Source organism: Strix aluco, chromosome 21, assembly GCF_031877795.1.
Source record: "Strix aluco isolate bStrAlu1 chromosome 21, bStrAlu1.hap1, whole genome shotgun sequence".
NCBI classification, from domain to species: domain Eukaryota; kingdom Metazoa; phylum Chordata; class Aves; order Strigiformes; family Strigidae; genus Strix; species Strix aluco.
In genome coordinates, this window is record NC_133951.1 from 8,269,085 (window position 1) to 8,293,248 (window position 24,164).

The following is a 24,164-nucleotide window of genomic DNA, read 5'->3' on the forward strand; positions in this document are numbered from 1 at the left end:
CCGCTGCTCGATAAGCGGGGGCGGTGCGCACCGCGGCCCGCCCCGGCCCCACTCCCGCCCCGCCTCGGGGGGCTGCGGCTTCCCCCGGCCTCGGGACGCTCCGCGCTGGGACGGGCAGCGGAGAAAGAGCCCGCCCTGCCCCGACGGCGGGACCGAGCAGCAGCGGGGAGGTGCAGGGAGGGGAACCCCCCCACGGCACACGGGTGGCAGCGCAGAGCCCCGCTGGGCACCTGCCAGCTTCCACGTCCCGCACTGCCCCGCCATCCCCTCCTCCGCTACCTCTTTTTTCCAGACTCCCCCATGGGCCTTTTTCTGCCTAACCCCAACCGTGTCCCCCCCCGACGTAGACTTTGGTGCGAGGCAACTAACCCCACTTGCCTCCACTTTTCTCCATGGCTTGGTGCCTGAGCTCTGTGAGTCACTAATTGATTTCCAGCCCTATCCACTTAATGGGTTATCACAGTTTCTATGTCATTAAGAGCTTTGGGCACTCCCTGGCTGCCTGTGCCCTGCCATGGGAGGAAGGGAGACCAAGCTAGGAGCTGCAGAGCTGCTCCAGAGCCGGGCGGGCTGAGATCCCCTCACCTAAGAGCAGGGGCACAGGCAGGCAGCCAGGCGAGGAGCGCAGCGGTGCTGAGCTCTGCCCAGCGCCCGGCCACGCCAGCAGCACTGATGCTGAAGGAGAAGAGGTGACACACGCATCATTGCAGCGATGGCCAAAAGATAATTAATCCTCGTGAAAGGGCTGGGGTATACATTTGAGCCCAGAAAACGGTCTGCGTCTTTTAAATACCGTTTGGGTGTGGGTGTTAACCAGACGGTGCGGTAAGTGCTGGCCTGAGGCAGGACTGTCTGGCTCAGCCACTGACCTGCTGGGTGACCGCTGGCTGCCATTTTGCAGCTCTGCCCGGGTGGAAGCTGGAGCTCAGTGTGTCTGGACACTGTGTGTCTGTACCACGTCGAGCACAATGGTACTGGTGAACAAGGGCATCGATACTGGCCCCAGAACGGTGCCTCTCGGACACCAAAGCCATAAACGAGCTCGTAACACAGCCACGTGCTGAAATACTGACTGCAACCAGACCTCCGCTGTTAGATACTTGGTTTTAGAAGTGGGAAGGATTTTCCCCAATGTGCATCTTGTTCACAAGGAGTTTGTTTGATAGCAGTGGTGACAGTGTTTTCGTTGGTAGGGGAAGGGAGATCTTCAACTTTGAAATGTGAAAAATTTGCCATGGCTGCAGAGGGGACGCTGGGTGAGGCAGACCAGAGATCTGCGGAGGGTCTGGGAATGGTCTCCAGCCCCTGGCTGGTGTGGCCAGCTCATACCCCTGGGATCACTAAATCAGGATTAGATGGACAGTGTTCACCCTGCTTCCCTCAGCACTCCCTTCTCCTTGCTTGTGTTCTTGCAGCCTTCCTCTAGGAGAGTGTGCAAATGTGCCCTGTGTTACGGTTTGTCTGTCTCATGGAGGTTGGAAATCTTTTTAGACATGCCCAGGTACCTCCATTTACATGTCAATCCCACTAGAATCAGTAGTTTATGCATTTCTGCAGACAATGTAAGGCTGTGTGACGTTCACAGCCAGAAGTTACCCTTTCACCATTTAGCACAGAGCAGTTTTCTTTGTCTGTACTTCAGAAGCATCAAAGTATGCTTGGTGTTGTATAACCATAGTGTAAAAAAAAAACCAAAAACAAAACATCTGGGATCCAAAAACCTCTTACCCTTAATAAATAAAAACAAAGCTGACTTTCAGTTTGATCCTCCCACATTCCAATCATTAGCCTACAGGGTGAATCCCAGTTAGGTATTAAACCAAGAATTATGCAGAAGTTAATGTGACCTTGACATTTGGGTACATTTGGTCAAGATTGTCAAAGCAAAGGCAGGCTGAACCAGTAACACTCCATACACCATTGAGAAAGATATAATTTCTTCCTAATGAAGATTTAAAAATCTGCCTTCAAGTTAATCACAAATAAGCAGGTAGGTTTTGTAACTGATCTACACCCTCATTTCTTTGTCTTAAGAGCCAAAGACTCTTGGACTTGTGCAAGAAGTGCAGATTTCAGGCTCTGCAGCACTGCACGGACAAAGGCCTTTTCCAGAGATGCAGAGGGTCTTTCTTGGGTCCCCCCAAAGCCCCGCCAGGTTTCTCCCTCGGGAGCAGGACTGTACGTGGTGACTCCCAGCTGGGGAAGGGAGCAGGGGACTGTGTGGCTGCAGGGCACCTGCTGTGAGTCCCTCGCTGCCTCAGGGTAACGTAGGGCTCGGGCAATCGCCGCCTCCCTTGGTGTCTGTGCTGGGAGATTTGGCAACGTGAGGTTTCCCCACTCGTCCCTGGAGCAGGTTTGTCCTCTGGCCCTTCTTTGCCCTCCTCACCTTGCTGTGAAAAGCTGAGGGACAGGAGAGGTTCTTGCATAACTAGACCTTGCTTTTCTCAAATGAGGGCTCTAATTTCAGCTCACCTTTGGAGGAACAATAACCTGCTCTGAGAAACTTCTATAATCTCCTGGATGAGAGCACATTAACCTCAGGCAGATTTTGTTATACTTTCTGTGAGGCAAATCCTTGTTTGCTGTTTTCAGGTGCCTTTGCTCAGACTCCTGTGGTCTCAATTACCTCTGTGCTGAGCTAACACATCTCTGTGTGTTGGAAGAGACCTACTGGCAACTTAAAACCTAACCAAAGCACCCACAGAGTGGATGTGCTGGAGTAGCTAACACATCTTTGCAAGTTCCTGTACATCACGATTTGCATAGGGGTCAGGAAGTTCAAGGTTAGTACTCACTGTAATCCCATTACCGGGTAATACTAATTTGGCTCTACCCCAGGCTCCTTTTCTCTTTCACTGACTTTCTCCACAGCGGGCCAGCTGAGGCAGGAGAGCGAGCTGCTCACACAGCGCCCGGGCCTTTGGATCCAAGTGGGAACATTCAACGCAGTGAAGAGACGTCTTGGGGCAACAGCCCCGCAAAAAGGGAATCCACCCCTCTCGGTGCAGAGCTGGCCAGGAGGTTGAAGCCACGGTATCTGCTAGAGTAAAGCGAGGTACAGATTGCTCGGTCTCTGCGTTCCTGTTGGGATTATTAGTCGTTAAACGGTTGGCTTTGTGCGGGGCGGTGTGTGACCGGTGGTGTGACGGGATGTAACCCCACGCGGGGGCTGCCATTGCTCCTTCCCTTCCCGGGGCCGTTTCACGCGGAAGGGCGGCAGAGCAGGTGCTGAAGCTCTGCCGGTCTGGCGAGCGCGCCGGGGCCGGAGCAAGGGCCGCCGGAGCGGGGCCGGGGTCCGGTGCCCCGGGCGGGGCGGCGCTGCCCTCCGGGCCGGCAGGGGGCGCGCTCGGCCCCGCGGCGGCCGCCTGGCGAGCCCCGCGCGGACGTGGCCGCGGACGTGGACGCGGAAGTGGGTGGCGGGGCCGGGACCGAGCCCCGGGGGCCGCTCCGCTCCGCCCCGCGCCCCCCTTCTTGTCGGCGCTCGGAGGACCCCGGCGGCCATGTCGCGGGGCGGCGGGAAGGGGCCGAGCCTAAAGGACAAGTTGGACGGCAACGAGCTGGACCTGAGCCTCTGCGACCTGAACGAGGTGCCGGTGCGGGAGCTGGTGAGCCTCCGGCCCGCGGGCCGCCCGGCGGGGACCGGGCCCTGCCACAGCCCCGGGCCGGCTCTGCCCGCTCGGTCCCCGGGAAGGGGCTGCTGAGGGCAGCCAGAGGTGCTGGGGGTGTTTGCGAGCTGGCCCGCAGGTACTGAGGGCAGCAGAGGGTTTCCCGTCGTGCTGGGCGAGCAGCTGCCGCTGTTCACAACTGTTTCACATCTCTAAGCGCTGCCTTTAGACCCAGAAATCAGCCGAGAGGTGACCTCGGAGGCAGCCGCGGGGGGGATGGACAGACTGACGCGGGAGAAACCACAGGGGCTGAAGCAGAAGGTGGCGGAAGGGTGTGGGTGTACCTCGATGGGGATTTAGTGCTTTGTTTCTCTTTCAGGCCGCTCTTCCAAAAGCTACTGTATTGGATTTGTCCTGTAACAACCTCATTTCCTTGCCGGTAAGGTGCTACAGAGCCTTTGTGGGGATGAGTCTGCTGGGAAGTATTTAGAAAAGATAACTTGTGCTGCAGTAAAGGTTCACCGGGAGGTTTGGAACGGGCACTTTCCTCATCCTGGGGTGGCTGAATGATTCTGCCGTCAGTGACGGGCCAGGACTGGTGGTGGTTTTGGCTGAGGCAGGAGAGAGAAAAGGGTTGCGCTGCGTGAAGATTGCAGTCTGGTCCTGCCAGAGGATCCCCACGTGAATACAGACCAGTTTCATCAGCAGTGGAGGCTCGGGTTTGTTTCAGTTGGAGTGCTGCACATCACCTTGTCGGTCTGTCTGTCCCACTGTTTGCTACCTCTCTCTTCCAAGGCAAAAGAGAGTGATTTTTCTCCGTCACAGTTCTGTAGTAAGTTAAGCCACAATCCTTACGTAAGGTGCAGGCTGTCTCCACATACCCCCCGCTGAGGCTCCTCCGTAAAGGTGCTAACAAGCTTTTTCTGGGATTTGTTGTGTTTGGTTTTCAGTCAGACTTCTGCAGTTTGATGCACCTGGTGAAACTGGATTTGAGTAAAAATCGGCTTCAACAGCTGCCCTTGGACTTTGGCCGCCTGGTCAATCTGCAGCACCTGGACCTTCTGAACAACCGTTTAGTCACCCTGCCAGTCAGCTTTGCACAGCTCAAGGTAAAACTGTTTGCTGGGCAGTTACGTAAAGCTTTGGGATGCAGCCCAGGGTCTTGTGATCCTTCTCAAGTTGATTTCTCTGGTAAAGCATCCATCCTGCTGACTACCCATTCCAAAATTCAGCTGGCTCTGCACCGCAGCTCAGTGGAAATTATCTCACGTCTATTGAAAATGTCTCTGCTCAAGCTCTCTGCTTGTCTTCTGTACCCGTTTCATTCATGTGAAAACTAGTTCTTTGACTCTGCTTTGGATCTCTTAAATAATTGCAGGACCGCTGTGCTCTTACAGCCTCCCCTTTACTGTTCCTTTCTGCAGAACCTGAAGTGGCTGGATCTGAAGGATAATCCCCTGGATCCTGTGCTGGCTAAAGTCGCAGGAGACTGTCTGGATGAGAAGCAGTGTAAGCAAGCTGCTGTCAAGGTAAGGAATCTGCTTTTATTCTTTTTTTCCTTACTTGGCTTTGTTGGCTGTGGTTCTTCCTCTTTTTGCTTAGCAGGCTGGGCAGCTGCTGCAGCAGTTTGAAGTTTCTTCAGCCAGTGAGGTGCAGGTTCACTGCACTGACTTCACTGCTTCTGTACCTGTTGGGAGCAAACACTGGGCCGAGTAGGATTCTCTTCCATTAGTGGAGTTAAGAGCAGACTAAATGCTGGCTGCCAAGAAAGTGGAGGCATAATCAGACAAAATAATCCACGTCTAGGCTTATAGTCCAGAGCACAAAAGTCTCTGGCGAAGTTCTGGCAAACTATAGGCTTACATAAATAGAAGTGTAATGTGATCTTCTGTGTCAGCTAGCACCAGTTTGCCATGTTTGTTTTTTAATGGAAAGATCTGTCTTTTAATGGAAAGATCCGTTTCTTAACTGCAAAGATTCCTGCGGGAAGGGGTGAGGGCTCTTTCTCTTCAGAGCCCCACTGTAGGGGTAGGTGAGGGTGGGTGGACAGCCCCAGCTGACTGTCCTCAGCTGCGCTCCAGCTGTTCTGTTTGGAACTATCTCTGCAAGGAGCTTCTGCAGAGCCCTCAGGGCGTTTTCTTGGATTTTGAAGGTCCTGCAGCACATGAAAGCGATTCAGTCTGAGCAGGATCGACAACGGCAACGGAAGCTCCAGGCAGAGCGAGGTAAGCACAAAGAGCCCTCACGTGCTGTCTGCTGAGGACTGTTCTTGATCTTTACATGCCCAAACATACTGATTGCCACCTAACAAATACCTGTAACTGCCAAAATCCTGAGGACTCTGGGAGCAGTAGGGTAGAAGGGCTGGAGGGAGAAGGATACCGGGGAATAACTATGCGATTTCTTGCCTGAATAATAGATCCCTAGATGGAATGCGCTATAGGTTACCTATAAAAAAAATATAAAAGAAGAGCACGGGATTTATTTTAAGGAAAGCCTAATGCTGAGGGAGCAAAATGCAAGGTATGTAATATTTTAAAAAAAAGCCAGACCCAAAGATTAAAAAAAAAAGGATAGTTATTTGTTTCCTCATTCCAATTGGGAACAGATAAGCAGGTAATAAGGAAGAAGGCAATGCCAACCCTTTACATAAAAGAAAAAAACTTCCTATTAATGCCCAGAAATGGAGAAGAAGCGTGAAGCAGAACAGCGAGCAAAGGAGGCTCAAGAGAGGGAACTGAGGAAGCGAGAGAAGGCAGAAGAAAAGGAACGCAGAAGACGGGAATATGATGCTCAGAAAGCTGCAAAACAGGAGATGGAAAAGAAAACTAAAAAAGAAAACGTGCAGACCCGAAGTAAGTAGTATCCATTTTGGGTGGGATTGCATCAGATTTCATCTTTGTCACATTTTGATGCTGCCAGATTTGCTTTTATGCAGTCCAGGTACTGGGAGTGCGGGGGGACCTGTAGGACTTCTACTAAGATCTGTTCCTGTGCCCTTTTCCCCTTCATCTGCATTTCCGAGGAACTGCTGAGCTACAAGATTCAGAAAGTTCTTCAGTTGTTCCTAAGAACTTCCCTCCACTCATTTCTTTTTAACTGTACTGAACTACGTGCAAAACCAGATCTTGTGCAACACAGAGTTGCTTTACACCCTCTTCACTGCTGCCCCTGAAACTAAATCTGAAACTTTTCACTCTGAACAGTTAGATTCTGCGCATCTACTTATTAATCAGAGTTAAGTGATGAAAATTCTTGACAAAAGACAACTGCAGCCCAGGGTAAAGTGGCTTACCTGAGCAGTTTACTTCTGAATGTAGACTGTTGAAGATACGTGATTAATTCCTCATGTTCTCCATCTTGTAAATGTTCTCGTTACAGAGCCTGCCTCCAGTTCTCGTCCCGCCCAGCCGCCCCGGCACAGGCACTCCTGGTCGCGGTCGGTGCTGAGGGTCCTGCTCTTGGTGCTGCTCTGCGTCCTCTGTACTCTGGCCGCCTGCAAGCTGACAGAGCTGCAGCGTCAACCGCTGTGCGTCAGCGTGAACACTCTCTACGAGGACGTGGTAGCCGCTCTGCAAAACCACAAAACCCTGCAAAATATGTTACAGCAGAACTCGCAGCAGTGATTGTCCTGGACGGGCACTTGCTTCGTCAGCATCTCTCTCCACCATCTACGCAGCCAGAATTCCTATGGAATTGTGTTCTGATGAAACTGCTTTTGATCAGTCAGCATTGGTTTGCTGGTCCACTCCACGCAGAGCAGAGTTAGTGTTCAGATCATCTTTGCTGTGCATGTTTCGCAGTTGGCCTGTAACTCCCATTATTTGCCCGCGTTAACCTGAACTTGTTAACGCCTCTTACCTCCGAGGGATGTTTACCTAGATTGTGAGGTGCAGAAAGCTGCCAGTCTGTAGGCGTGGAAAAAAACAGCCCTTATCCTGGTAGCTCTAGCTCTGTCCTGGAGGTAGAGGGTTTTTCATACATATCCATTCCTTGCTCTCATTTCTATTCGTGCTAAAATTGGTGATATGGCTGTATGGGAATAATATGTTAAGGCCTATGCAGGACCAATTACAAGTGTGTAGGATGGCTGTGCGTCCGTGTGTTGGAGCGAAGAAGCTGATGTACTATTGAAAGGAGCTGAAAATTTTCAATACAATAATTTTCGCAGCAATTTGTCTGAACTGGATGTTTTATATTGGTAATGCAGTTTTAATTTTAATTAGGTCTTTTAGAAACAGGCAAAAATTATTTCTGAGTACATATAGTAATGATTTCTGACTACATTAATTTTAACCAGCTAGTGCCAACAAAGCAGCTACAGCTTAGGAAGGGCTTCTGGCCAGTCTGCAGGCCGGGTTTAGCATCTGCAGCAAGAGCAGGTCTGAGACCCACGGATGAGCACAACAGCAGGCGTGTTGAGTGTGGGTCGCCGGCCGCAGTGGTGGCACCATCACGCGCTGAGGCAGGCAGGTGGGAAAGGGCTTCGCCTTGGGGCTGTTGGGAAGGCTGGGAGGTTTGGTGGTTTGCACCTAGAGAAGAAAACTCACCTTTGCGAAGGCCCTATGAATTCTCGTTTCCTCACAGAGAAAACCAAACAAGTTTGTCATATCCTGAAGGGCTTTGAGTACTGAAGCGTACATGTCATGGAGTAAGCACGGGTTTCAGAGAATACCCACGTTACAGACTGAGACATCCTGCGTTAGGCACCAGAATCACTCCCTCGTTTCTAATACCAGGGCTTATTGCTGATAAGAGCAGTGCCATGAGGAAATAATCTCTAGCATTTCATACCGAGGCTGTCATCGAAGCAGTAAGCCTTCACCTTTTTGTAACCTAATGGTGAGACTGTGGTTCCCTGAGTACCACACAGAAGAAAGCGACAGCGTGAATATCAGATAAAAAGACGGAAAGGCAGCCTAGCTCTGCCTTAGCAGAATATTTGTTTTCTAAGCTTCCTTGAAGTAGGCTTTGCTTTTGGTATCTAACTCATCACATCCTTCGAAAGGTCCTTGCTTACTATCCAGAAATGTTCAGAAAAACAGCAAACAACATTCAAAGCAACATTTCCTCTCTGCAGACGTTCCTGCCAGCGTCAGGCGGGATCCTGCTGCTTCGCCATCCAGGAGAGCACTGCTTAAGTTCGCAAATGCTGGGCTAATAAGATTGATCAGTTGTGGTCAGAAGCGTGCCAGTGGCCAGCGAGGGCTCCTGCGCAGCGTATCGTACCTCCTGGAGTAGCGGGGGGTGTTTTGTCATTCGAGGCAGCACGTTCCAAAGGGTAACTTCTGCCCGTCGGTGCAGTTCTGTTCACTCTCAGCACTCATCTCGTTAAGTGCTGTCGCAAAAGACCTCGACTGTCCTTGTGTGCACACGAGTGCTGACAGCTTCGTGGACAGGTGAGCGTGTTCCTCAGCCTAATTAAAAGAAAGCATTTTCTGCCAACTGTTTAGACCTCATCATTCCAGTGCACATAATCAGATTTCAAGACCCTCTATAGATTAAGCTGTCTGGAGACTGAATCAGGGCAGTCTAAATTTATATCTGAAAATTAGTCTTACTCATTCCCATCTGCCACAGTGGAAAACTGAGAGTCTATTTAGTGAGGTAAAGTTCTTCCACCTCACTAGAGCAGGTGCGGGGGGGCAGCACCATGTTGCTTTTAGCTTTAGGAATTTTCACACTGGAGAGAGAAGATAGCTATCTGCGGTTTAGGATAGCAGAAAGTATTCCTTTCAACAGATGACATACCTGTCTCTATTCAAGATGGCATGTTAAAAAGCAAAGATTATTATTATTCAAAATTATTTATTTTCTAGGAAGACAAATAAAAGGAACTATCAGTACTATAATCAGTCTCCAGCTCATGCTCTCAATGGAAGATGTTCACCATATTTCTTATGTAAACGCCAGCCATTCAGTGATTTTATCCAACCTTCTGCTACAATAAAGCCTGAATGCGTTTCAAGCCTTTAAACGAGGATCAATGACTGTTGTCTAAGCGCTTCTTCCACAAAGGACGCTGAATACTTAAACAGGCAGAGAGTAAGATCCTCATTCCCTGGCGCTACCCAGTGAAATCCAAATAGAGATCAGGATCGTGGGAAGTCATCTGCAGGTAGATCCGTCGGGAGAGTTCTGGCCCGACCCGCCGGGAGGTGGCTGTCACACCGTCACCGCGGCGCACAGGGATATTAGCCAGCATGTTTTCCCGCTCCTGCTCCGAGGAGCATCTGCTATAGGCCTGAAAGCAACACAAAGGAGGAACAGTTATCATCCCTTTGCATCCATTGCTCAAAAAAAATAACCAAACCTATGCACCCGTGGCTGCTCTACCCTCTCACAATGTACACTCATTTTTCACCTGGCCTCTCCCCAGATCTCGCTGGTGAGCTTACAGGCTGATGGCGAACCAATACTGCACCTCAGTAGTCTGCTCTCTAAAGCCTCACTAAACGGCTCATACAGAACTGTTGTGTCAAATCTAACACCAATTAAATGATTTCTTCCACTCCTTACATTAGTTGGCTGGCTGCACACAGTACTCGCTGCTCCTGAGGCATCCTCACCTGGGTCAGAAGCTGAGGAGAAGGGTACGCAGACACAACAGCCTCAGCCATCTCGAGGCTGACCCGGTTAAACTGTTGTATCTGTCTCTTCCAAACTTCCAAGAGACCCTTTCCGGAATGATCCACCTTCACCCCTCCGCACCACCCCTTCTCTAAGTAGAAGGAGAACCCCGTCTTCTCGCGCTCTCGCCTAGGGAGAGCAAAGAATGGCAAAGAAAATGAAACAATGAGGCTATGAAGAAGATCCTATCCCTGCATCTCTTACCACATACCAGAGACAGAGAGCTATTTCTCACTCTGTGCTGCTATAGACACCATATATGCTAAAAATTTGACCCTATGTTCTTTACATGCATTACCAATTTCCTTGTTTAAGACCCAGATTTCCTACTGAAAAAGAAACAACCCTGTACTTGGGAGCAATCCTGACACAAGCCAACATGCATACAAAGTGGTAAACAAGAATTCACTTCCTGTCAACCATAACAAAACACTTTTACATGTCATTTTTAATGACATCTCATCTCTTCTCGTGGCTGAGATATAAAATACAGCAACTGCTGTGATAGGAATGCTGGGATTGTGTAAGACTGCACAAGATGGCTTTCTTCAGATGCTGCTGTTTTTCCTTATCAATGGAAACAGCTAAATGGTTCATTTTCTGAATGTCTCTCTTGGTTACATACTGAAAAAGAAAAGCTGGTGCTGTAAGAGCCCAACCCTATTTGCATTCCCTTCCCACTCCTAAAATCAGACTGAGAACAAGAGCTTTGCTTGATGTCAAGACTCCAACATGAAACCAGGGTCTGTCCTCACCCCTCCCCAGGCAGGACATCAGTTTCGAAGAACTAACCCTGTGCTGAAGGAGCTGCATTAGCAGCTGCTCTGTTTCCCACACCTTTAAAAATCATTATATTGTGTTGTACTGAAGCGCAGCCGCGTACCTGCGATTCCCTCCCAGTAACTGTGAAAGTGCAGCCTCTCCCGAGATACGACCAAACCTTATCTGCTCACTCACTTGAACGGTGCTTCAGCTACAGCTTTTGTGAACATAGTGGCAAATTCTCCAAGCTCCTCCCAGTTCTCGAAAAGGCTAACTTGGACTTGTTTGCACAGCTGCAGATCCACCAAGGCCTGTAAAAGTCATTGGAAACAACGAGTGGAACAATTAATCTTCTCACATCAAACTCCACTCTTGTCCGAAACAAAAAAGGGTCACAACATCTTGCTACAGGACAGGAACATCCGCTCTCTCCCCATTTTGGGAACAGTTAATTTAAAGCATTGAAGTATTTAGGGGCAGCCTGTCTCCTGCCAGTTAACATCAGCGTAGCGCCGTTTCAGCTGCTGCAGCTCCTCAGTGGCAGGCTCTGGTTACACGCAGGCCGCCCAGCCCAGGGCAGCGCTGATGTGCTCTGCCAGCAGGCCCCCAAGTGCGAGGGATGCTGACTGAGGCTGGCATTCCACTGCCCAGTATCGAGGTGAAGGAGACACATCAGTCCGTGGGAGAGCAGGTACGTACCCGAGCAGTGGGGAACTGAACCCAAAGAGCTCTGCCCACAGACACACGGACTAACGGAGGCTGAATCCCCCCCCTCCAAGAAAGTGTGTGATTGGGTCAAATGTTCAAGCAATGGCAGACAAGAAGAGATGATGGCTGCACGCCTGTTTTCAAGGCACTCACATTTTCCACATCCAGTCTGGTTATCTCCAGGCCAGAATCCTTAACTGTCTTTTTTCTCCGTTTTCCCTGTTTCTCTTCTTGGTTTCCGCTTGCTGCTGCCAGTTGTAGTCTCTTTTTTGACTGAATTCTGAGAGACCAAAGAAGAGTAAAGTAAGACTGGGAGTTCACGCCCTTCTCCAGGTATTTCCCATTGGTCACTGTGGCGACAGGCTGGATAGACCTTTGCTTCTGTTTCTATATAACAAATAGTGGAGCAGTTCTGGGAAAACCTCTTATGCTCCAGTCTTTGCCAGAAGGAATTCATGTAACGACATTTTTCAAGGCCAGAGACAACAAAGAAACATTTGGAGGGAAAAAAGTTTAACCTGAAATAATTTTCTACTTCAACAACTGCCAGTGCCAGAATTTTCCCAGGCATTTTCTCCATCACATGAGCTACGTAGCTCTGTAGGGTCTCCTTCTGTCCTTCTGTACAGCCCTCAGCCTCCTGCAAAGATCAACAGAAAAAAGGAGTTAAATCATTCTGAGGTACACATGCAAGCACAGCAACCTATGGCTCCGATTCTGCAGCTGGGTCTGCAGAACAGAAAAAGTCTGTTCACACACCTCGTCAGGGGAAAGCACACAATACTTAATCAGGTATAAAGTTATGGCAGAAAGAATAAAAAATAATCCCACTTGATCTGACAATGTTACCTCTTCATATATCTGTGAAAAATTGTAACTAGGAAAGAAAGTTCGTCAGAACTTTGCATTATACAACCCTACCGGCTTCGATCCATTAATCCATGGATCCAATTAATTACTGAAACCATAACTCCATTCCCCATCAAAATCTTCCCGCTGTGAAGAGGGACAACAAACACCACCCTTACAGCAAGGCATGTTTGAGAGCACAAATGTCATAAGCACTCTCACTTGTTTGTAGTGGTGAACCATGGCCAAAAACTCCTCCAAGCGAAGCAGAACCAGGACATTTGGTTCTTCTGTCCATTCATCTCCTTCTTCTATCTGTCCAGATATGAAAACAAACAGCCAGACCAACATTCTGTTTATAATTCACTCTAAACCAGTGCTCCCACTCAGACCTCTGAGGCAGGGAGAAGATTAGAGGGTGTTTGCTTGCGTTGCTAAATACAATTACTAATGAGTGCAAATAACAGAGGAAGAAAAAGGCAAGAACATCAAGATTTTGCTCGCACACCTGAGATGACACAGTCTTTCTCCTCCAGGTGATGCTGCAGGGAACAGCCTGATTCTCAACCACACAGGAATAATTGGCAGCCTGCAAAGCACTATGGATCCGTCCACCACCTTCTACCTGTAAGAGAACTGAAATCAGCGTGTGGGTCAGGCCTCCACAGAGAGGAGACAACAGTCATATAAGGCAGATGCAGGCTGTCAGGACAAGTACCTGGATCTAGCACCACTGTTATGTATTTCTGGCACTCCCCTGGTCGCTGAGCTTTCAGGATCTTGGCAAGGGCCCTCTTCTTCTCTTTTTCCTGCTCCTGCTGCCTCCTCCGTGCTTCTCGCTCCTTCCTCTTCTGCCACGCAGCCTGGCAGATTGCCTCCCTTTCCTTCTGACTATATTTTGATTTCTTGGGAGGGGGGGATGTTTCTGGGCTTGCTCCACTAACCAGGGACCTACCAGGCTGATGTGCGGAGTCAGACCGAGAGGCTGGCAGCGAGCACAAGGAAGGCCTCTCGGCACTGCGTGTGCCGCTTTGGCTGCCACAGGACATTTCTCCAGATGATACCAGGGTTTCCTGCGGCCCTCCACTTCCAGGTGCCAACCACCCACCGCCAGCACAAAAGCCAGCTCCCCCAGCTGCATCCCCACTACCCGGCTGGGAGGGCTCAAAAGTCACCTCCCTCTTTGCTCCCACCCTTCTCTTGATCCTCTCAGGCAGAGGGAAGACCTCCACCACATCCTCATCCTCCTCATCCTCCTCCTCTTCGCTCCCACTGCTCACGATCACAACCACTCCTGCCGCCCTCCCCGGCTCGGGAGATGAGGACAGCCGGTGGCCCAACCCACCGGGCGGTGGCAATAGCGCTGGCTGCAATAGGGAGGCTAAGGTAGGCAGCTCCTCCTCCTCGCTCTCCTCAGACCGCGGCTCGCTCTCCGCCATCCCGCTTTCCCCTGAGGTAAAACCGCGGGCGCCTAAAAGAAAAGCGCGACCGGCGCCCGCCGCGGAGGAAGCTTGCGCGAGGGACGGTGATTGGTCCGAACGCGCGCGCGGCTGGCGGCGATTGGTCCGAGCGTGCGCGCACGCGCACGTTCGGACCAATCGCCGCCAGCCGCGCGCGCTCCGCCCCTCCCACCGGAAGAGGAGGTGGCGGTAAGGGAAAATGGCGGCGCTGCGGCGGCTGTGTGAGTTAGGGGTTCCCATCCCCACCGCGGGGCGGGAGGCTGAGCTCGGGAGGAGGGGTGTGCCCCGGGTACCTCAGGCCGCGGCGGTGCTGTGGTGAAACGGGCGGGTTTTAGGCCCGAGCGCTACCCCCTGGCGGGGTGATTTGTGCGGGAAGGGGCCGCGGGTCGTTCACAGTGCAACCTGCTGGAGGCAGGGTCAGCTCTGAGGTGGGGCCGAGGTGCTGAGGGCTTTACCGCTTCTGGACTCCAGGGATGGGGACTGTACGACTTCTCTGTGTTGCTGCTTGACTGCCCTCACGGTGAAAAAATCATCTTTGGAAAAACAGTCTTCGTGTGTGCTAGGTAGAGACCAAACACGAGGGGTGCTGCTTTCTCCTTGAGCAGTGCAATAGTCCGTAGGCCTTAAAAATCCCTTTTTTTAATCTAGAAGTGTTACAGGCAGAAATAGCCTCGTGGTTTCTTCAGCGGGAAGTCAGAATTGTGAAGTTTTTCCACTGACTTCCAACATAACTTCAATCAAGTTACAAACTCAGTCTTCTCTAGATAACTGCTTTTCCCTGCAAGTCTGATGCTTTTAGGTTCATTTTTTGGTTAACAAACTTCCTACATGCAACACAAAATGTAACCCTGGAATCAAGCTGTTGGGAGTTTTTTTTTGATAAAAGTTAATTGGACTGTAACTTCATAGAAGTTATGAATATGGGACTGTAGCTATTGTTCATCTTTGCCTACTTCCCTGTAGTTTGTCAAGTCTCCCAGCCTTTCTTTTACTTATTGGGTAAGCTCCTGGAGTTAATGGCTCTTTGTAGAGCAATTACCCTTTTCTCAACCATATTTCTAGGTCACTGGGTGTCTGTGGTAACTTAATTAAGATTAAATTAATCCAGTGGTTTTACTCGGGTTAAGGAAACAAGAATGTTATGATAACCACTCGTCCATACCAACCTGTTGCTTAAGAGGCCAAATAGAGGGATTCAGAAAAATTGGATTTGCCTGCAAACTGCATGAAAGAAGGTACTGAAAAGATTTTTAAAAACTAATTATATCTCAATCATTTTTAACAGAGAGAAGTTCATGAGAGGGTCAGCTTTCTTGATAAGAAAACCAGTGTGTTTTCCGTCAGAGTCTTTTGTTTGTTTAAGCAAGAAGTTTGGGGTGTGAATGGTATTTTGTGTTCTAGAGACAGTGTCTGTAACACCTTTTTTTTTTTTTTTCCTAGACTTGTCCTGATTGTAACTCAAAGATTTGCACAAAATGCTTCAATTAGTATGTTCAGGATAACAATTCTGTATATGCTTGTATATTGTCCTCAATCAGAGTCTTTGCATTTGCAAGATTTCAAAATATTACTATGTCAGTAAATGCCATTCAGTCGAAGGGGAAGCTGAAACAGAGATCACACCTTGTCTTTTCTCAAAGCAGTATAAGGCCAATCCACAGCAACCGGTAACTTCTATACCTCATTTTACAAGGCCTTGCTGAAACAGGAATTTGTGCGTGTCCTTTAACATCGTTGGTGAGGGTTTTATTCCTCGCTGGGCAGCAGCAGTACTTGATATGTGGCCTTGTTGCAGGGGACATAGGCCTTGGTGGTCTACTTATGATTCATCTTGGAAGTGGGATTTTTTCCCTGAACTTTCTTTTGTCTTTAGTTTTAAAGCCTGTATTAACTGACATCCTTTAAATCTGAAAAAAGAAAGCATGTATATTAGTTTTTTTTCAGCTGACACTTTTGTTGTTCTTGTTCCCAACCTAGTTCTAACTACTCCTCAAACAAGTCTGGTTGCTGTCAGATGTGCTTCTAAGAAAAGTGGGGGCAGCACAAAAAATTTAGGTGGCCGCAGCCCTGGGAAGCGCTACGGATACAAAAAAGTAGACGGTAGGTCTGAGTGTCTGCTGAGTCTTATTTGCGTTTCATTGGGTTCTTCCCAGTTTCTCCCCTGGTATGGGAGTCAGCTGTTGAGCATTTCAGGAGGAGGTGGCCAGGGCGCTCTTCACAGAGAAAGAGGAGGTTTAGCGGTGAGTCAGCCTCCCTCCCAGATGGTCCCATAACCAGCCAGCTGAAATTGCCTACAGAAAATGTACTTTGATTCTAACTTTGCCCCTCTGGAGCGCCTGGGAGGAGGGTACGCTGTGGGACACCTGATAACTTAAGTGCGTGCACTTTCCCCCCACGCTGTGTTGAAAAGCTGGGCATTTTTGATGTTTACAAAGGGGAGAATTATCAGGCTTAGCAGAAGCCAAAGTACAGATTCTTGCAGCTGAGTGCTTCATAATTATTAGCTTTGCTGATGAAAACATATTGGTGTAAAAGGTAATAAAACAAATGCCTTCAAGCAACCAGAAAATGCCTTGTACCCTAGAAGTAATCTTTTCAAAGACTAGAATTGCTTTTTGCCATTGTATATCAGTTGCCCTTTATTTCCTGCTAACAGCATTTTTGTTTAGATGCTTTTAGCATTTGAAGTAATTTTTCCTTAGAAAATTCCCACAGAAAGCTGGGTTTGTAAGTCCTGGAACCATTTGTGTTCTGCCTGGGCTTCGGGGAGCTCCATTTCTCTGCAGTCTGACTCTGTCGCTCTGTTGCAGGTGCGTTTGTGCATGCAGGCAACATTTTGGCTACGCAGCGGTTGATACGCTGGCATCCAGGGGCTCATGTAAGTCTTCTATCTCTTCCTTGGTTCTCGGAGAACAGCAGCCCACAGCAGAGTCCCATACTCAGTGCCTCCTCTCTTTCAAGCTCATTCTTAAAGCTTTTCCCTGTATTCTATATCATCCTGAAACTGGGTTTCATTACGTGGTACTTCATCATCACAGAGCCTGCGAGTCTCTGCCTGTGTCCGTGTCACGCCTGTGTGACTCAGGAAAGGTCTAAAAGTTACAGGTATCCCAAAACACTTCTGTAACTAACTGGGTGTAGTGCTTCAGGGTGGAATCGGTTCTCCCTTGTAACGAGCACCATTGCATACTGATTGCTGGAAGCAAGCAGTGTGGTTTTCTTTTATTTTAAAATAAAAAGCAACAGATGCTGTTGAAGGCAGGATATCAAATGAGGCAGACCAATGATCAGATCTGCTTTAGGGGTGGACCTCTGGCCTTTCCTTTCTAACACTCCTCATCCTCTTCCAGGTGGGGATGGGCCGTAACAAGACCCTCTACGCCCTGGAGGATGGGATCGTGCGATACACCAAAGAGGTCTACATACCTCTGCCCCGCAGCACCGAGAGCAGGGAAGTGATCTGTCGTCTACCCAAAGGAGCGATCCTTTATAAAACCTTTATCAATGTTATTCCTACCACAGAAGTGGGGAGCTTTAAACTGGTCACCATGCTCTGAGCCTCCTGCGTCAGCAGGGACGGGAGGAAGGAGTGGCTGGGACAGACCACTACAGCTGGACTGGCATCTGAGGACAGGAATGTTCTAGCTCTGAAGATACCAGTTTAGGACTTTGTTTTTGTGGTCATAAGCACCCGTGGTCAGTGTTCAGGCCCTGCTGGCATTTGTACGTGTTTAATAAATGCTGGGGGGGGGCTGAAGGCCTTGGCTCTTCACAGAATGTGTTACTTATGTTCATTCAGTACTGGAGCTGCCTTCCTCGGGAGAACTGTTGTGCCACTGCATCATTCTCTCTGCAGTCACTCTTATGTCAGTACTTATCCCACTCTCTATTTTTACTCATTTTTAGACATTACTGTTATATTTGTATCTTAATTCAAAATACTGCAGAACAGATCTGTTTCCACTTGCACCTAATTCTGCATCCCAGGAAGCTAGATTTTTCCTTCTATCTAACTTACCTCAATGATTAACTCAAATATCTGAAAGTATTCCATTTACTAGCCACGTGAGGCAAGTTCACACTTGTAAATCTTACTCATGACTAATTTTAGAGTGCCTGGTAAGATGCACGACCCTGGGGCGCTGTTTGAAGCTCAGCGGCTGGCGGTGTATCATAAAGCCATAATCCACAAGATTTCTCCTTTTGTCTTCCCCGAGTCATTCCGTGACATTTTCGAGCTTATGTTGCTTGAAAGAAAGGAGCCCTGATGCCCTGTGGCCAAACTGATCTCATTTTATCTGCAAGTTTGTAAACAATTTGAAACATTGGCTCTGCAGTAGAAAACAGGTTATCAAAATCGGTGGTGTAAGGACACCAGCGTTGACATTATTAGATTGTCTGCTCTGCAGAAGATGACTGCATAAAGTGGGTCTGCCACGCACGTCCACCTTTGCTTTATGTTCATGGAAGCCACCAGCTGTTTTGTCCACGCTTCTGTCCGTTCCCAGCTTGCACACCCAGCACACGGTTCATCTCAGTGGTCGGTATTTGCCTACGGCCCCTGCAGCCTCTCCCAGTCTGTACAAAATCGCTCTCGGTCGGAGAGGACCGTTGCTGGAGAGCACATGGTGATGCTGACGCAGATTCCTTCTGCCGCTCACAGGTGGGGATTCCCACCTGGTCACCCATACACCCACAAAGTAAAACATTTTATAACCTAATAAATAAGTGAAGTAGCACAACACGCCCACTGCCTGAGGCCTGCTCCTTGGTACGGCCGGCAGCGCTTGCCTCACAGAGGTACGATGCGCCAGCTGCCTGGAGGAGCTCTGGCTGAGCAGCCCTTCACCTTGGCTTTGCCCCGGGTAGGAGCCAGCAGCTGGTCCGTGTCCTTTGGTAACGGCACGTCCACCAGAGAAGCGCCAGCGGCCCTCGCCGGTTGCTCCACTCCGGCCGCGATAGCTGGCGGCGGCTCCGCAGTTGTCCTTGTGCCGCAGGAGGGACGTCTCCACTGGCTGGGTCTGACTTGCCTGTGGCTCGGCTGATTGTGAATCGGGGTGAAGGTCTGACGTTTGGCCGTTCCCAGCGGATGAGAATGATGTCACAGGCACTTCTGTCGCTGACGCCAGGGGAAGCAGCAGTACGCTGAGGCCGAGGCCTTACACGGCTGTGTTTCGCTGAGTTTGGTAGCTGAGAGGAGCCTGGAAGGGGTCTGGCACACCGCGTCTGTCCAAGGTCTCTGAGCTTATTACTGTTCCTGAGAAAGCAGGAGGATGCCTCAGAGCATGCTCGTAGGGAGGCGGCATCTGTTGAGGAGAGAGGAAGAGCATTACAGCTGATCAGAAATAACCAGGAGATTATCCCACCTCCTTACAGAGCCGATGACAAGGCTCGCAACCACCACCAGCTTGAAATTAAATTCCTGCAGTCCTCAGAGCAGCAGGCTGCTGGCGAGATGAGCACCTGGAAGATGAGCGCTCAGCACTGGTTTGCAACACGGTAGGGCAGAAAGCCGCTGCAGAGGCCTGTTCCCCCCGCTCCCCCCTCATGCTCTGTGCCAGGTTCCTGCTCTTCCCTGATCCCCTTCCAGCACTTGTCACAAGGCCAGAAAAGATTTGACTTTTGTTAAGAGGACTGTCATTTGCTTTCCTTTGACCAAGGATCAATTACTGGGATTTATACAAGCATCTACAAATCAGACTTTCTAGCCAGGTTTTGGCAGTGAGTCTCACTGCACAGCAGCAGAGAGGAACCTCCAGGCTGTGGTTACATTTATTTTGGCAGAGCTGGGCCAGCTTTCTCCCTGTAACAAGTGACAGGAGTGGCACAGGGATGTTGTAGAAGAGCTCCCATTGCAGTTCCTCAGCTACTCATCTTTGGGGCCTTACTCTCCTGTGCCCTCAGTGCTCTGGTTTCAGAGCTGGTATCATTAGTTACAGCTCCAAACACCAAGTGGCAAGGGCTGACTATGCCAGACTTCATGGTACAGCTTTAAGAGCTCAAAATCCAGGTAAATCAGTGAACCTTTAGTGCTCTGCTCAAGGTTTCAGATGTTTCTGTTCTGCTTTGTTCAACAGGAGTCTCCCGGGATGCTGCCACAGGACCTGCTTGGCAGATGCACTCGCTTTTCTCTGTTCTGTTGTGGGAGCGCAAATCTTAAATGTTGTAACAGGCAAAGCCTCCTGCTCATAAGTAAGCCATAAACACTTCAAGGTAATAGTGAGGGGCCTCCCAGAGCTGTCCTGCAGGGAGAAGGGAGCAAGAAGCCATGGAAGCCTTACAGATCTAAAAATAACATTCCCAGCTTGGACTTGTACCGAGCAGATGATCCGAAGGGCCTGCCCTTTCATCTGCCCTGCCTCCTGGCACAGGCACTTCTGCGAACGCACTGGGAGAGATGGATCATTAACCAGCACAGATGTACACCAAAGGAGCCTCCTGATACACTTTGTGCCCTTCCCAGAGATAAAGGCTATCGGAGAAAGGCAATCACAGAGAACAGAGTCCTTAGCTACTGCAAATTGCTGAAGCAAGACCCAGATATGGACCAGAGCAGGGACTGCCCCCGGGCCTCTGCCAGCACCCTCGTGCAGGGGAGGGGGAGCTCACCTCCTGGGAAGGCTCTGCCCAGAGCCCAAACCTCTCGGCAATCATCTGGTGGATTTCCCGCTGGCGGTCTTTCTTCCGCACGCTCTCATAGCTTGGCAAGCGGGGCTGCTCCCAGGGAGGGAGCTGGTAGCTGCTGGGGGGTCCAACGCAGAATAGCTCGTCTCCCTAGAAATGCCCGGCCCAGAAGAGGAAGGTCAGCGTGGCGGTGGCTTTCTTCACTCAAAGTTCATGGCCTGGTGCCACCTCAAGTTACTTCAGGGTTCAGAGTTGTGGGTGCCCTTCCTTGAACCCCGAGAGAGGAAATCCTCCCTCCCAGCAGGTAATTACACCACGATCTGCCTGGCGCTTCATGCCCAAACACCTCAGGGCACCGTGGTGTCCTCTGCAGTATCCCTGCCCCCCACGCCCCAGGTTTTTACATACAGACAGCACTTCCCATAGTTGCTCCTGCTGTTCAACCCCTTCTCCCTGTGCCCCAGGAGCTCCCCGGGTCCCCCAGTCTCTTCCCAAGCTCATCAGGATCTTCGCTACCATTTCCCCCCCGGCTCCCATCAGGGACCCAGCTGTCACCTGCACGCCAGGGCTCTCGGCAGCGCTCTCCAGCCGTGACGCTCCGTGCTGAGGACCCACCAGCCGCTGGCTGCTGCTGAAGTAGGGCGGGGGGCGGTCCTGTAACGAGGGGTGAGGGAACAGGACATGAGCAACGGCAAAATCCCTCACATCCTGCCTGGCAGCGAGCGGAGCTCAGCCAGCTCACACTGGACGGCCTGGGAAGTGGGACTCTGGGCAGGGGAGAGAGCTGCTCCTCTGCCCATTTGGCTCACGTGGCTCTCGCTGCTGGCAGCCAACCTCTGCCTGCCTGTTTACCAACACCAACAGCTCAGGCACATCCCCACCAGGCAGCACAGACCCTGCTCGAAGGGTGCAGTGCAGCCGGAGGGACGGCAGCCTGCGCCCAAGGCAGGGTTTCATTCAGACTCAGCAGAACCATCTCTCTTGGGCAACAAAAAAACCCCAACTATTCTGCTAGTGTAGATAAACAAGCTCCATCACATGGTCAGGGTTATGGAATTTGTGAACTCTTATCCACCAAGGTAGTCATTTCAGGATAACATAGCAAGCAAATCTGCAAGAGCTGCAAGAGCAAGAGCTGTTCTGTTCCTGAGCAGTCCTGCGCCAGTTAAACTCAGTCAAGGTGTTGAGCAACAGCAAGCAGAGATCCTTCTCATGGAGAGCAGCCCCTCGAGCCAGAGCCAGGACTGGAGCTGTGGGTCGTTCCTCACTCTCAGAAAAGCCCTATCTACCTCTGCCAGCAGAAAACGGCCCAGAGCCTTCCAGAGCAACCAGGGATCTCCAGAGAGGTCTACCAATGAAAGATTTACTTTTGCTCTTATCAATCAAGGAACCATTTGTCTTGGCTCTACAACACAATTACAGAAGCTGCAGGAAACTCGGCTGGCTGGGGGCACAACTGTTTGTTTTAATAACTGATTAGCAAAACCAGCACAACTACACCTGCTTGAGAGCTGCCTCACACCACTACCACTTCACTTGTTCTGATGGAAATACATCCTATATACATTCCCTTTCCATATATAATTCTTTGCATCCACATCCATCTGTCCACACAACCCTTTGCTAAAGGCAAGATGCCTTCTCTAACCACGCACCCGAGGGCCAGGCCCGAGCACAGCGAAGGCTCTGCAGCTCACGGCGTGTCCCACACTGCCTCAGGGAGCAGCTCTGCAGGCGAGGAGCACAGCATCAGAGCCCTCTCCCCGACGCGTCCCACGGACAGGTGGCGGGAGGAAGAGGGGGAAGGGAGCAGCGGCAGCAAAGCAGGCAGGGGAAACCAGCAGCGCAGCCCATTCCCACTGTGATTTCTGCTGGGGACTTCCCAGCCTGTGCTGGACTTTGCCTTTCACGGCACAAGCCTCTCTGTCCCCTGCTAGCCAAGGCTGGATTTCTCCTCTTCTCCCGGCGGCTCTGGAGCGGTACCGGCAGCCCTCCCCTCGACAGCCATCCCTGCAGCTTTGGAGGCTCAGCTTTCCCCAGGCAGCCACCACCACAAAGGCAGCACTGGCTGAACACACTACTCTTTTTCCATCACCAGCTTCCCCACTTGAAAGCCAGCCCCAGGAAATTACAGATGCAAGCGAAAGGGCTTTGTCTCTCCCTGCTCCGCGCCTGGGAGCCGTGCACAAGAGAGCCAGTTGCCGGGGATGTGAGCGCTAGCGAGCGGCTTTGTCTGCCTTCGCCCTGAGCTTCCAGCCCACTTCCCCGCTGGGCCCCTTCCCTGTAAAGCAGAGCCCGACCCCACACACGACTGCGCCGGCGGAGGAGAACCCCCCCCCCGAGCTGCGTGGGGAGCTGGGGAACCTGCTAGTGTGGGCCTTGGAGACACGACCCCCAGCGCGCAGCCAGGCAGAGCTGGGTGGATGGATCCTGGGGTGGAGTGGGAACAAGGAGGAGGCAGAGCCCGGCTCTGCTCAGAGGTCCCACGTCCATCAGCGAGCCCGGTGCTGCAGCCTCGCAGACTCCAGCGCAAGGGAGAAAGAGCTTGGGGAGCAGCTGGGGACTCGTGGGCAGGAGGAGGAGAGGGAGGACACTCACATACTGGCTGGGGGTCTGGAAGAAGCGGCAGGAGCAGAGGAACTGGCAGCACATGGGGTCCCGGTGGTACAGGAGCAGCAGCAGGATGAGGATCGCCACGATGAAGACAGAGGTGGACACCGCTGCCACGGGAAGGGGGAAGAGGCAAATGAGCCAGTGGCCCAACGGGCCCGTGGGCTTCCCTGCCGCCTCCCGCCTTCGCCCTCTGGCTGCCTCGGCAAAGGGCAGCTTGGAACAGCCCCCGAGAAGCCGGGTTCGCCCGCTGCCTGTCCCGAGGACACCAAAAGCCCGTTGTGCCCAACATCTCTCTCCCTACGAGACCAGCGACAACCCGCGGAGCCGGAGGGGCTCAGCCCCGTCCTGGACCCAAAGCAACCCCCGGGCTCCCGCAGCAGGGACCAGCCCCTGCGGGGACGGCGGCCCCGGCACCCCAGTCCCCTCCCGCCCGGGACCGGGGCTCTCGGCTCACACTCAGCCCCCCGGCAGCGCCTCGGGAACCCGCGGCTCCCCGCCAGCCCACGCTCCGCAGAGCCCACCCGGCACCACCGACCGCTCCCGCTGCTCGGGCCCCCACCCCCGGAGAAGGACCGGCGGCTGCAGCGACCACTCCCCCGAGCCGCCCCTGGTCGTCTCGCCCGGGAGGCGACGGCAGCGGATGATCCCACCCCCGCTCCCCCTCCCGGTTCCGCCACTCACTTGCGGCGATGACGATGGCCAGGACGTTGCTGTCCATGGCCGCGCCGGCGGCCGCCGTGTGCGCCGAGGCCTCGCCGGGGTGCGCCATCCCGCCACCGGCAGCCGCTGCCCGCCCCACACCGGCCGGCGGGGCGGGGCCGGACCGGGGGGGGCGGGGCGGGGCGGGACCTGCCGCACGGCGCGACGGCAGCGGCCCCGGGAGCGGCCCCGCCCCACCGGCCCCCATTGGCCG

At 51.7% G+C, this 24,164-nt stretch overlaps 4 protein-coding genes across 12 annotated transcripts; 2 read left to right on the forward strand and 2 right to left on the reverse strand.

The window, feature by feature from the left end:
* The first annotated feature begins 2,879 nt into the window (after positions 1-2,879).
* LRRC59 (leucine rich repeat containing 59) lies at positions 2,880-7,779 on the forward strand. 5 transcript variants are annotated; one of them, XM_074846991.1, is made up of 7 exons: positions 2,880-3,055; positions 3,985-4,044; positions 4,556-4,714; positions 5,030-5,134; positions 5,758-5,830; positions 6,287-6,460; positions 6,987-7,779. In XM_074846991.1, the coding sequence occupies exons 3-7, from the start codon at positions 4,574-4,576 to the stop codon at positions 7,229-7,231; spliced, it is 738 nt and encodes a 245-aa protein (XP_074703092.1). In that variant the 5' UTR covers positions 2,880-3,055; positions 3,985-4,044; positions 4,556-4,573; the 3' UTR covers positions 7,232-7,779. The 5 variants fall into 5 exon arrangements, with proteins under 5 accessions (XP_074703092.1, XP_074703089.1, XP_074703090.1 ...); XM_074846988.1 differs by lacking the exon at positions 2,880-3,055 and adding an exon at positions 3,370-3,605; XM_074846989.1 differs by lacking the exon at positions 2,880-3,055 and adding an exon at positions 3,379-3,593.
* Positions 7,780-9,393: 1,614 nt separating this feature from the next.
* On the reverse strand, positions 9,394-14,014 carry EME1 (essential meiotic structure-specific endonuclease 1). 2 transcript variants are annotated; one of them, XM_074846984.1, is made up of 8 exons: positions 13,273-14,014; positions 13,063-13,190; positions 12,777-12,869; positions 12,224-12,345; positions 11,859-11,985; positions 11,193-11,308; positions 10,175-10,364; positions 9,394-9,849 (listed from the first exon to the last, which is right to left on the reverse strand). In XM_074846984.1, the coding sequence occupies exons 1-8, from the start codon at positions 13,991-13,993 to the stop codon at positions 9,673-9,675; spliced, it is 1,674 nt and encodes a 557-aa protein (XP_074703085.1). In that variant the 5' UTR covers positions 13,994-14,014; the 3' UTR covers positions 9,394-9,672. The 2 variants fall into 2 exon arrangements, with proteins under 2 accessions (XP_074703085.1, XP_074703084.1); XM_074846983.1 differs by lacking the exon at positions 10,175-10,364 and having other exon boundaries at positions 13,063-13,175.
* A 162-nt stretch (positions 14,015-14,176) lies between these two features.
* On the forward strand, positions 14,177-17,791 carry MRPL27 (mitochondrial ribosomal protein L27). Of its 4 annotated transcripts, none has more exons than XM_074847477.1 (5): positions 14,184-14,235; positions 15,142-15,249; positions 15,992-16,114; positions 16,825-16,892; positions 17,365-17,791. In XM_074847477.1, the coding sequence occupies exons 2-5, from the start codon at positions 15,240-15,242 to the stop codon at positions 17,569-17,571; spliced, it is 408 nt and encodes a 135-aa protein (XP_074703578.1). In that variant the 5' UTR covers positions 14,184-14,235; positions 15,142-15,239; the 3' UTR covers positions 17,572-17,791. The 4 variants fall into 4 exon arrangements, with proteins under 4 accessions (XP_074703577.1, XP_074703578.1, XP_074703579.1 ...); XM_074847478.1 differs by having other exon boundaries at positions 14,188-14,235; positions 15,077-15,249; XM_074847479.1 differs by lacking the exon at positions 14,184-14,235 and adding an exon at positions 14,291-14,630.
* A 500-nt stretch (positions 17,792-18,291) lies between these two features.
* On the reverse strand, positions 18,292-24,033 carry LOC141933109 (uncharacterized). Its single transcript, XM_074847475.1, has 5 exons — positions 23,933-24,033; positions 23,237-23,358; positions 21,194-21,292; positions 20,624-20,788; positions 18,292-19,320 (listed from the first exon to the last, which is right to left on the reverse strand). Exons 1-5 carry the CDS (start codon positions 24,018-24,020, stop codon positions 19,174-19,176), a joined length of 621 nt encoding a protein of 206 aa, XP_074703576.1. The 5' UTR covers positions 24,021-24,033; the 3' UTR covers positions 18,292-19,173.
* Positions 24,034-24,164: the final 131 nt, after the last annotated feature.